General features: G+C 41.2%; 1 protein-coding gene across 1 annotated transcript in view; it reads left to right on the plus strand.

The window, feature by feature from the left end:
* Positions 1-4701: 4701 nt before the first annotated feature.
* Positions 4702-12622, plus strand: part of LOC117417830 (pro-neuregulin-3, membrane-bound isoform-like) — a 117815-nt gene continuing 109894 nt past the window's right edge. The window contains exon 1 of the mRNA XM_034030190.3: positions 4702-6854. Within this exon, the coding sequence (XP_033886081.1) occupies positions 6083-6854 (772 nt within the window). The 5' untranslated portion in view covers positions 4702-6082. The remainder of the gene's footprint in view (positions 6855-12622) is intronic.

A 12622-nucleotide genomic window follows, 5' to 3' on the forward strand; every position in this document is an offset into this window, starting at 1 on the left:
AGAACCTATAAGCAAAAAATAGAATAAACTTTCCTATTGTTCTCTATGGGAAGCAACCATGTGAGAATGACTCAGGGTTTATATACCAGTTGGCCACTATAGGAACACCACAGCATCAAGCATCTGGGAGCAGGCAAGTTGAATAACAATAAGTTTTTGAGCCAGGGTCATAATCACAACAATCATTTCTGCTCCAGACAAGATTTTGGTTGTGCACTAACTTTACACTGTGACGGCTGTGTAGTTTTCTGTATGGTTCAGTCTAATTAAACACATTTACTGTGCTTTTTTTCCAGCACAAAGTTTTTCTCTTACAGGAAAACAAGCCTTTTAATGTTGTCCTAACTTGTAAAAGTAAATGTTTATGGATTTGCAAATGAACACTATGGTTTTTATATTGAGTGTTCATGAGTCAAAAGTATCATTTTTTTTACTGAAAATCAAATTTTCACTGAAGCAAAACCTTAGTAGATTTAATACCATCAGTGGCCCTGCAAGCCATCATTTGTGTATGGCACACCGTGTTGTACTGTGGTTGAGTGCGTTAGTGAGATCATCTGTCTTGGAGATGAAGATTAATATCATCAGTTTCTTGGAAAGCTAATTGTCTTGCACAGGTAGTGCCACACATCTTTAATAAACTGTCTTATAGACCAAACAGTTTAATAAGTCCAGTGGCGTCATTTCAGAGCAGCTGATTGCTTTGTATAGGCAGTGTGGAACATTCTTTGATACACTTTGTCTTCCTGACAAGAGTCTTTAGTAGCTGAAGCAGTATTGCGCTGTCATTTTAATTGTAATACTAAGAGTCCAGCAATCAGATGTGTATTTAGACATGAAACTGCAGGGGAACGTTCTCAGAATAAGAGAATGTGCCGCTTACTGTAACAACTGCATCCGCAGACAGAAAGACAACACTACAGTGAAAATGCATGAAACCGGAGCAATTTGTAGTATATGCTGTCTATATTTTCACTTCTAGAAATGAGTCTCTTTGGTTGACACGGTTTCATGCTTTGAATTTGGATGGTCAGATTTCAGAAGCTAAGCAGCGGGGTCAGTCTGGTCAGGATCTTCTTCTTGGATTGTGATCTTCTTATAATTCTTATATCGTGCTCTGGCGTGTTCTTTGTGTTTGTTAATGTGCGTGTCGTAAATTCACTTGACAACACTGTTCTCGTGTGCTCTACGCTTGCTGTGTTTTTCTTGAGGCCAGTGTACAGTAATTCATTCTCTCCAATTTCCTGACTTCAAAGGACTAGAATTAGAACTCTCAGCTGAACCAATCCCAGAGGCACTGCTGCAGGAAGGTCAGAGTGGCTGCTATTTACTGTAGAAGATACCCAGGACAGAGCCCTCCACTGGAGAAGGGGTGGGACTGCTGCAGTCCACATCTGATCAGAATGTGTCGCAGTCCAAGATTGCATTAAGCAAATACAAGCCCGTATACAATGTCTACAACCTGAATGTGTAAGCCAATAATAAGCTGTTTTATATTATTATCATTTTATTCTACTTATTTCTTTTGTAACAGCAACTTACAGTTGAAATGAGGGCATTCGTCCAATGCAACAAGAATCGGACAACATGCGAGGATAAAAACATGTTCAAGTGAGCACAATGATTACCTGGGAACAACAGGTTTACTTTTGCTGGACAATAGCTCAAGATTTCTACTTTACTGGGAGCCCTTTCATTCCTGGTAATGGCTGTGGCTTCTCCACCAGGATTACTATCATAACATATGCTGATGTTAAAAAAACAAACTTTGTTTGTCTCCCACAGTTTCTTAGTTTCCCTTGACTCTGTGGAGCTAGGTTTTCCATTTCAAGCTAGAAAATGCTGCACCTCTAGACTCTAATTATTTTTTTTTTCATTTGTGTGAAATTCGTGTTTGTAATTAAAGTCATGTGCTCTTGGGGTGGTGCTCGGTTCTCAGAACCCCACCCCCTACACACACACATGAATCTTGACAAGCTTCCAGAGTTGTGTTGACAGAGCTTTTTGTGTTGGTGGTGTGTGTGAGCTCTAATCAAGGGAGCTAATAGGATTTTTTCTGGTTAACACCTGTAAAATCTCACCTGTAATCAACTGCACTGTGCTGTGTAAACATGAACATTATTAGTAAGGATATCAGAGTCCCAGCCTGGGGAGAGGTCTCGAGCCAGAGTCTGCACACAGCACCCCTCACAGCAGTATTGCTCCTAATCTAAAGAGCGACAACTGAGAACGTAGAGACAGAATGAGAGACAGAAGGGGTTCAACTGTACAAATTCATTTATCATAGCTTATTAATAAACTATCTTTAATTAAGAGAACATCACACAAATATTTGGTTAAAAGGTGACATTCAATTTGACACCCTTCACCCTTCGTAGACCTGTGGATAACAAATTCTTAGAATCATTTTTCCAAGTAGTTTTTTTACTCTGCATTATAGAGAGTTAAGACTAAAAAAAAAACATATACAGTCAATGTTCAAGACAATGTTAAGTGAGGGGCCCAAGTTTGGGAACAGCAGTCCTGATACAGAAAGACTGTGGTGGGGTGTTTGTTTCCCCTTACCTTCTAAATATCTTGGCATCACTGAATATTGTTTAATACTGTATATTGTTTAACACTGTATATTTCTGTCTTGGGGATCTGATGGAGATTAATACAATCTTGAGCTCTTCTTAAGGCTAATTTCTAAGCAAGGTTGAAAAAATGAGTTCCATTATAAAGACCTGACCATTACACTGCTGAAGACAAAACATTGTATACTTGAAATCAATAGGATTGGTATTGATAAAAATCAATAATGTTATACCTGCTAGCTAACTAATGAGTCGAGACCTGATAACCCTAAACTTTTGTATTTTTTCTGCTGCATCGCTTCATTAAATCAGCATGTAAAAGATAGACTACAAAACCATCGACCTCAATGTTATTACAACAGTGTTCAGGTGCTTCACAACAGAGGAGCGTTGACAAAGTGAATGGGCCTTGAAACCACTCAGTTCTCAGTAGTGGGAATTTTAAAATGATGGTCTTTCAATGGATGTTTATCTACAAAAAATAAGGAATAAATACTATTTCCTCATGGCACCTTGTGGCAGGTGAATGCCGTGTTGGTGCACAGGTGTGTGGGTAATATTGGGTTGGCAGGGAGGGGGTCAAATTCCTAAATGTTTTGTGTTTCACTGCTTGTTAATAAACATACGCATTAGCACTTTACAGCTTCTGTCTCTGGATCTTCCACCTGCCAGTTACCAGCCTTGCCACATACCTTTATAATAGTCAAAATTGTACTGCGCTGTCCCAAGAGCATAGAGGTTTGCATCTACATTATTTTTAGATACACTGTAGAATTTGAAAAGCTCCACCCAAAACTGCAGACCAGTAAACTAATCTGAGCACATTTGTATTCATTTTTCAATATATGACACTGACATTATTTAATTAGTTATTCTTGGGTGTAGTCTTTCTGTAACGTATTGAAAGAATGAAATGCAAAAGTGTTTTTTGTAACCATGTGCAAATCTGCACATCTACCATTTCCATCCAGTTTGAAAGTCCAGTCTCTGTTGGGCAGCACCCGTAGATGGCACGAGGTTGAAAGATTAGAAAGATAGATACTATGAAAGACAGATCGGGAGGGATTAGTAGTGTAGGACAGATTAGACTGATAAGATATTTAGAGAGAAGACTAAGGTAAATGAGAAGAACAGCAGATCCAGTCTGATCACACTGGATACAGCAGGGTGAGAGAGGGCTGGTGGATATGCTGAAGATCAGTTGGTAGATTCGCTAGTGGTTAGGTGGATCACAAGATCAGATACTGTAAAAGTAGTGGTGATGCTTTTAATTCAGTTAAAGAGTTGGATAATAAAGTTGATAAAACTAGATCAAAAGTGTGAGCGCTAGTGTATGTGGAGCGTGTAAGTAAGTGGGCAGGTGTATAAGTAGATGGGCGTGTGTGTAAGTAAGTGGGCAGGTGTGTAAGTAGATGGGCGTGTGTGTAAGTAAGTGGGCAGATGTGTAAGTAGATGGGTGAGTGTGTAAGTAAGTGTGCAGGTGTGTAAGTAGATGGGTGAGTGTGTACGTAAGCAGTCAGGTGTGTAAGTAGATGGGAGAGTGTGTATGTAGGTGGGAGAGTGTAAGTCAGAAGGCGAGTGTGTAAGTAGGTGAGTGTGTAAGTTGGCAAATGGGTTGTAAGTAAGCTTGTGAGTGTGTAAGTAGATGGGATAGTGTGTATGTAGGTGGGAGAGTGTAAGTCAGAAGGCGAGTGTGTAAGTAGGTGAGTGTGTAAGTTGGCAGATGGGTTGTAAGTAAGCTTGTGAGTGTGTAAGTAGATGGGAGAGTGTGTATGTAGGTGGGAGAGTGTAAGTTAGTGTGTGGGTGTGTAAGTAACAGGCCATTTCCAGTGTTCAAGTAGGCAGGCAGAGTATCAGCTCTGCTCCATTTAGAATTTGCTATTTACTTGTTGTTTTTTTTTCTCTGTCAATCAGTACTTTAGCTATGATTTCTCACCTATATACAATGCACATACCTTTGTATATACTACGCACCCATTCGCAATGCTCTCAAATGGGATCTGCTTGAGGGATCACTGGATATGCATTAAGGAGCTGCATTAGGCTGGTAGGAGGAGCTTTATCTCTGTTATCCAGTCTCCATAACATTGCTCTTTCTCTCTTGATCTTGTGCCAGCAACAGACTCTCATATACACCCTCTGTCGACATTTCAGCACTGGATTGGTGTGGGACAGCTCCCGTTCTCCTTGTTGCTGGGATTACTGTTTGATTGTTGACAGTGGATTGTCTGTCTGCCTGCCTATACCACTGGGCCTGTGGATTTGCAGGCTCTGAGAGCTTCTTCTCATAATGTTGCTGCAGTAGCAGTGCTAGGATTGGCTTTTCTCTCTCTCTTACTCTGCCGTCCCTCCATGAGAGGCAGTGTGCAGTCCCAGGGCTGGTGGGGGGAGCAGGTGCTATCCTCTCTCTCTCTCTCTCTCTCTCTCTCTCTCTCTCTCTCTCTTTCTCTCTGAGCAGCAGCAGTGTCTCTGGCATGAGCGTTTGCAGCGCGATGTTGGTGCATCTGTGAGCCCAGAGTAAAGGAAAATGAATAAATGAAATAACGAGGGCAGAAAATAATAAGAAAACAAGAATAAAAACAGAGACAGGGTGATCACAGAAGAATATTAATAAAGCAAGAAGAAGGAGAAAGCTCTTGGATATTCTCTCTGTGTCTGTCTGCCTCTCACTCTCCGTCACTGTGGTGGAATGTAGCAGCGTACGGCAGGATTTTTTTCTTCTCTTGAAATGACAGTCAACGGAAAGACTGACATACTGTGCCGGAGAGCCGTGGCAACCCAAGCAGCAGGACCAGGAGAGCAGAGGGAGGCAGAGCACTGAGGAGGTGCGAAAGAATAGGGGGATTCAGACCCCCAGCTGCTTAGCTTGTTGGTCTGTGTGCTTTTTTTTTCTGTGCTGCTGCAACTGCTATTGCTGCTTGGGAATTATACAACTCAGGAGCTGCTCGGGAAAGGTAGGCACGAGTGGAAAGTGAACGAGTGTTTTTTTGGAATTCACTGGGAATGAGCTGAGTCAGCGTTGAATCTAAGCTGCAGTAAAGAGCCCCCACTGATCCTTCGAATGAGGGAGTGAGAGAAGGAGGAAGAAAATCAAGAAAACAACATTAAGAAAATTAAAATGGTTTTATTTCTTCAGTAGAGGCGATGTCTAGCTGCGAACTGACTGCAACTCCCCCAGAGGAAGGATTTACAGATTATATTTAAAGATATTAGATATATCTATCTATATATATTTTTGGAAATATATATTTTGTTTTGCCTGGGATTAAAATTTCTATACTGTACTGTGTTTTGTTTTTATCCGGGGCTTCATTATTTTTCCTTCAAAACAAAAAATCTTAAATATATTTATTCTGTATTTCTATTTCTACACACTCTCCTCCCCGCTCTCTCTGTCTATTTCTGCTGCTCCTCGATGCCTAGTATTGCTTGTTGCCCCTCTGCTCAGTCCTGCCCATGCGCCACTTCCCCCTACCCCAGGGGTTAACCCTTTCTGCTCCAGCAGGATGAGCGAGGCTGTGACGCCTGCTTTGTCGGGGGCTGTGATCTCAGAGGATCCAGAGGGGGCTGCAGGGGGTTCTGAGCAGCCCTCCCCCCCTGAGCCTGGACCCCTGCGCTGTGGCAGCTGTGCCCTGTGGCCCCGGCAGCAGACCTGGCTGTGCGTGGTGCCCCTGCTCATTGGCTTCATCGGCCTGGGCCTTAGCCTCATGCTGCTCAAGTGGATCGTGGTGGGCTCGGTCAAGGACTACGTCCCCACGGACCTGGTGGATGCCAAGGGGATTGGGCAGGACCCCATCTTCCTATCCAAGCCCAGCACCTTCCCCAAAAACTCAGAGACTACTACAGCCACAGTAGCCAGCAGAACTCAACCTGGGCTGGGAAGCCACAGCACCACCACAGCCTCCAGCGCTGGCGCGGTGGGCCCTGCCGGCTCCGGCAGCTTCACGCCACGCCCCCCCAACCGCATCAGCACCCGCATCACCACCACCACCACGCGGACCCCCAGGCTGCTGCCCCCAGGGGGCCGGGGAGTGACCCCACGAGGCACCACGGTCCGCAGAGTGACCACGGGCACCAGTGCCGGGACGGAATCAGTGGTGCCCACAGCTGCAGTAACCCCAACGATGGAAGCTCGCCAGGAGCCCACTGCCCCGCCCTCGCCCTCGCCCTCAGGGCGCTTCTACCTTCACGATTCGACAGCTGTGTGGACCCTCGGTCACTTTCCAGCAGAGAGCTCGCCCGCCGTGCCCACTCGACCCCCCCTGCGCACCAAAACACGTGAGTCCATTACGGGGCCATACTGTTGAGAGTTACTTTAGATATTATCATTTCACTATAGATACTGAGGCAGTTTGGAGCTGTATTTAACTGTACATGTATAACATGAAGACTGCATATGAACTACATGTGTATAACATGTGGACTACAGTGGAATGACATACTGCCTGTGATCATGTAGTTAAAGTGTTACTTAATATTTTGTTAGATTTTTTAGTAGTCAAGATACCAGTAAGCACAGAAATGACAACATGACTAAGGTGTCTAATCAATCCTAAGCAGATGCATAAACAATGGCACAATCTAGTAAACTGCAGTTGCGTTACATTGTTGCTGTGAGGGTGGATCATTGTTCAGGCAGCACACCTGTGAGGTTAGATAAGAGAATGTGATATTTCTGGTGGAGTGTTTCAGCTGTTATTGGTGGTCTCTATTTTTTGGTTATAATACGTTTTAAAAACCAAAGCGCAGAAAGCAACATATTGTCTTTGTTTTAGCTGTGTGAAAATGTTTTAATCAGGATTGCTATTACAATCAGTGTACTGAATTTATTTCTACAATACCCTAATATGCTTTAAATATCTCTGGATTGTGATATGTAGCGATTAGCTACAGGCATTTGGCTTCTTGAACATGTATTCAAATATTTGCTTAATGCATTTCCCCATTATGATTTAGGCATTATGTATACAGCAAAGGGTTGTATATATGGACAGCGGTCAAGGCTGTTTTAATCTGACGGATTCATTTAGATAAATCAAAATCAATGGTGGCTAATTAAGATTAATGCAGATAAGGTTGTGTCGAATAGCGGGTAGATAGCAGCAGATTGTAAACCGCAGAGCGGCAGATCTACCCACAGACCGTACGGGAGCTTCAGTTTTTTTGCAGCCGCAACATTAATCTATTGTGCATCAGTGAGAATTTGGGCAGGGAGCGACCTGCCATAAACACGACGGGCGGGACGCGGGCACTGCAGACTGCCTCAACTCGGAGCCCTGTCTATGCCCTAGTGCTCCTGTATTACTACCGTAATGTATAACACATTTTAAATATACATAGTGGTTAGATCAATAAGAGTGTAATACATGAATAATGAATTCATTCGAAATATGAAGCATATCGTATTTGAGTTAATATGTATTTGCACTGAGTACAGTATCACTGTGTATTCGCTTTATGCTGATGATTCTCTGTTTTTCTGTCTGCACTAGGACGAGGAGCGCTTCTGTGTTGAACGCAAATACAGCCCAACATCTTTGACACAAGACACATTCCCAATTTAATATAGCCCTTAATTAACTTGAATTGAACTGTGGCTTATTTTAAAAGCAGTGGCCAATCGCCAGATATTTAATTATGTATATTAATCTAGAGATGTATGATCAATAATAATAATGATTTGTATTATTGTATACGATCCCCTAATGTTTTAAAGCCGATTGCCTTGAATATTTAGTTCGATGTGATCAATGGCTATCATTCGGATATTGCGAACTAGACAATATCTTGCTTGTTTAGTTGTATGCAGCTCTTAAGATTAACTATTATTAACACGCACAACGTGTATCGCGTAGACGTGTGTGTGTGTGTGTGTCTCTATTGTTTAAATATGCCTGTTACATTATTATCAATTAAACTTTCTGAAAGATTATACTGTCAAGCCCTGTTTATTAACTCGTTAATACTGAAAGCAACATCATCTATAAATGACATTTATGAGTGAATAATTAACCATTTTATGAATGCCACCTCAGTATCGAGTGTTAGGCTGCTGAAAATCCAACAAAGGAGTGGGATTGCTAGACAGCAGCTTGAATGCCTGTTCTTGTACCTTTGCTGGTAACATCACAGTCAAGCTTGCCTTGCTTTCTCTCATTGTGAATGATATGCATGTGCTGTTTGGTAATGCTTTACTACTTTACTAAGTATATGTATTAAGTATTTATGATTATTTATGTACCAGATTTATTAATTACCTCCATTGATGAATTAGGAACCATGGTGGTGACTGGAAGCAGGCTGGCACCGCGGAAGATCTCTTTCATTGTGTTTTCCTGCGGTTGTGGATGAGCCTCGAATCATTTTATTATGTATCTCGAGATTCTGACGTGTTATTTCTCTCAGCGCAATCTCTAAACAGTTGTGCCCTGTTAGCAGGGCTATTCATCAAATATTTACAGGGGAGCAGACTAGCATTGAGTTGGTATTCAAGTGGTATGGGGTGCAAATGAACATCTGCTATTTATTCTGTAACAAATTAAAGCTACACTACCTGTGAGAAGTCAGTTTCTATCGCACTCAGTAGAAAAGCAGGAGGAAAGATTAAAGAGGATCGTAGTAGGTGCTTGGTTGGCAGGTGCTTCTGTATTCAGGACTGCACACATCCCTGGTCTTTTCTCAGGAACAGTCTTAAGAGTGACTCTGTCGTCAATTCAGGAGAAAGGTCTTTGCTGCAGATTTTTACTATCACCTTACCTAAATGACAGCCACATATCCCACCAGAACAATATGAACACCGTACAGATTCGGCACGTTTGAATTAGGGCTGTCGTGGATGCCCATGATGGCTTTAAACACTGCTGACATTGAAATGGTTTCGACTGTTCTCAGGGAGTTTAGTGTGTGTTTTTTTACAGATGTAAAGCTGCTACTGTGCACTGTATGATTTTTTTCTGAACCAGCTGACAGGGACAAGAAGCAAGAAGAAATCTGTATAAATGTGATGTTTCAGTAATGTATCAATTGGGTTCATTCACGGTGAGGCCACATTGACAGTAAACTCTACTCCATATCTTACTGTAAAAGGGCTCTTCAGTAATTCATTGTTTTCAATATTTCACCATTTGATGCAGCGAAACACAGGGACCCACTGTGTATTAATGCACCACCGGCACATTCCTATTTCATTGTGCTGGACATCAGTCAACCAATCAGGAGCTGAAAGCAGTGCAGATATGTTGAATTCACTCACTTACAAGGATAACATTTGCACAGAAAAGCCAGATTTCACAGTTTCCCTCTCTCCCCTTGACCCCAGGCGGGGTTATTATTATACTTTTACTTTGCTGCTATTGTACCAGATGCTCTATTTCATTCGGCATGGCAACAGGGGTTGGGAGAGTCATATAAGAGTGAACTAACATGGAAGATACCGTATACAGTGATATCACCTGACTCTTGTAAACTGTGTTATACCTAGCACATTCAGGTAGTTTCAGCTATACCTATTCTGCTCTGTGGTCCAGTGTGCTGAAACACCATTATCGACACATCTTCTCAAAAATCCCCCGCGCGAAGGAAATACTATTTCTGAACTAAACATTCATTATTCACAGCCTTGTGTAGATTTATATGTTATCTAATCACATCCCCAGATCTGTTTATAATAAAGCATTTAACCTCTTCAATACAGGATCATACATGGGGCGTGTGTGCAGAGTCATTCAAAGAGCCTTTGTTATGCAATCCATTGCAGTATAACAATATTCACATCCTCTTGAGTTCCCCAGCACACAATATTTAACAATACACAATGCATTCCACCTGGTGTCTCAGGAGGCCAGTTCCCTTTCTGTGAGAAGCAATCCAAAGCACTTTGCTAACTGCAGATTTAAAAAGGAATCTACTGAGGTAACAGAATCAGCTAAAAGCTAGCTATGTCATACAGATACGTGTTTAAGTGTAAATTCCCTACATTTGTGAATTTGATGTAAGCTGGTAGTTGGTAATGTTTTGTCCTGGTAAAGAATCATAAATGACAGACAGTAATAACAAGTCATTCCCCCTTTCAAAGTGCTTTTTGTGTTGAGACGACTCAAATTCGTTTTGCAGTTGCAGAGTTTGCTGAGTTCTTTGAGTTTCCCTGTGCATGAGAATGTTTGAAGAGTATTTGACCCCGAAGCAGACAATGGCAGACTCTGCCTGATTCTTCTGAACTCCACTCCTCTGGTTTTGATTTAAGGAATCTGGAAACAGTTGTTGCTAGATTTTGTTTTATCATTCATAATATCTAATGACATGGTGTCAAAATTCTGTTAAAATCTATTATTGAGTCTGATGCATTATTCCAAATGTGTTTAATATTTGATCACAGAACAGTAACTGGGTACAGAATGTCATTTGAACAGTGGCAGATTTTTTATCCTAGTAAGATGGATTTCTTGAGATCACACATTAGATCAGATATCTCATCACAGACTGTCTGGTGCCTGTTGCAGTATTTATGGTATTAACTGCTAATAGGAAACCCTCCAAATGATATTAAGCGCTAGAGGTATAGCCCTTTAATAATCACTGATATCATTCTGTATTTCCTGAGTGTGTTTGATTATTCTGGTATTATATCTTACTTACTGTACATTCTGTTTGATTGCTGTCGTATCAGCTCTTATTCCGATTCAGTTATAATATTTGATCAAAGCCACAGTATTTTTTTCACTATAATATCTAATCTAAAGATTTAAAAATATTCCTTATGGGTATCAGTTTCCAGACTCACTCCAGGTTTTACCTTACGATCATTTTGCACACCTGTGCTTTTGCACTCCATGCCTGTGCTATCACACGAAACAAGACAAGAACTGGGAGTGTGGGAACACATGCACATTCTGTCTGGATATTTAATCTGATAGATTCCTGTATTATAATATCCATTCACAGCTTTCTTTGGCAATATTGGGTCCCTGTCCATGAGAGTCCCCTGAAATACATCCTGTAAAATGTATTTGTGACATTATGAAGCCACAAGACAGCTCAGCAGATTTCAAAGTTATAATATCTGATTACAGACAGCTAGATTTCTTTATTTAATCTCATCCCTCTAGAATTCCCTGTTAAAATATGAATTCTCAGGCTGATAGATGTCTTTGGTATCAGAGCACAGTTCTCTGTTACTATTTATACAGGGTGATTGATTTTCTAATGCTTTGTGAAAATTTGAGATTTTTGTTTTTCTGAAAGTAAAAAGAAGCTGTAAAAGTAGTGTGAACCATCCACAATGCAGTCAATCGATAAGCAAGTAAGAGGGTGTGAGGAGGAGACTGTTACATACTGTACAGGTGAGTGGCTGTATTTTAATGATGTAACAGTGATGGATGTTAAACACAGCAGTAACTCCCTTCATCACTATATTAATCATGCTTGTGTTTCCAGTGTCTGGGTGATATTGATCCCTTGACAACGCAATGCAATAAAAATATCTTCAATTGGGTTAAGGGTGGCACTATTTATATCAGGAAACTAGAACACAGGGATTTGGACAGTCCTAACCCCAAACAGGAAAGCCAAAAGATAATGTTGCTAGGGTTACCAGATTTCCAGAGTGAGAGTTTTGTACTTTAAACAAAATGTATGAATACAATACCAATACTTGTTTATTACCGGGACATAAAATCTGGCTGAAAACTGGGACAATCCCTAAATGTTACAAAAATAAAAACAGAAATGGCAAAAGAATATTTTTTATGAAACATAAGAAGATCATTTCTTGACTTATGGAGGACCTGCATGCAATCATCAGATGGTTTCTATCTCGGCTGTTTGTTAATCAAAGTGTTAATTTTTGGAGTTGTGTCCATTGCTTCAAAACTTTAAACCCATGGCAATCAGCAAGTCACTTGTGTCATTGAGATGGGTCTCTAACCAGAGAGCTGCCCTGCTTGGATGCTTATTTTCCAGTTTAACTCACCGTAATTCGATCAGCCTGGTAAATATCAGTTGTAACGTTTAAGGCAGTATCTCAGCTGAAATATCCGATCAGACACATC

The sequence above is a fragment of the Acipenser ruthenus genome, chromosome 13 (assembly GCF_902713425.1).
Source record: "Acipenser ruthenus chromosome 13, fAciRut3.2 maternal haplotype, whole genome shotgun sequence".
NCBI classification, from domain to species: Eukaryota; Metazoa; Chordata; class Actinopteri; order Acipenseriformes; family Acipenseridae; genus Acipenser; species Acipenser ruthenus.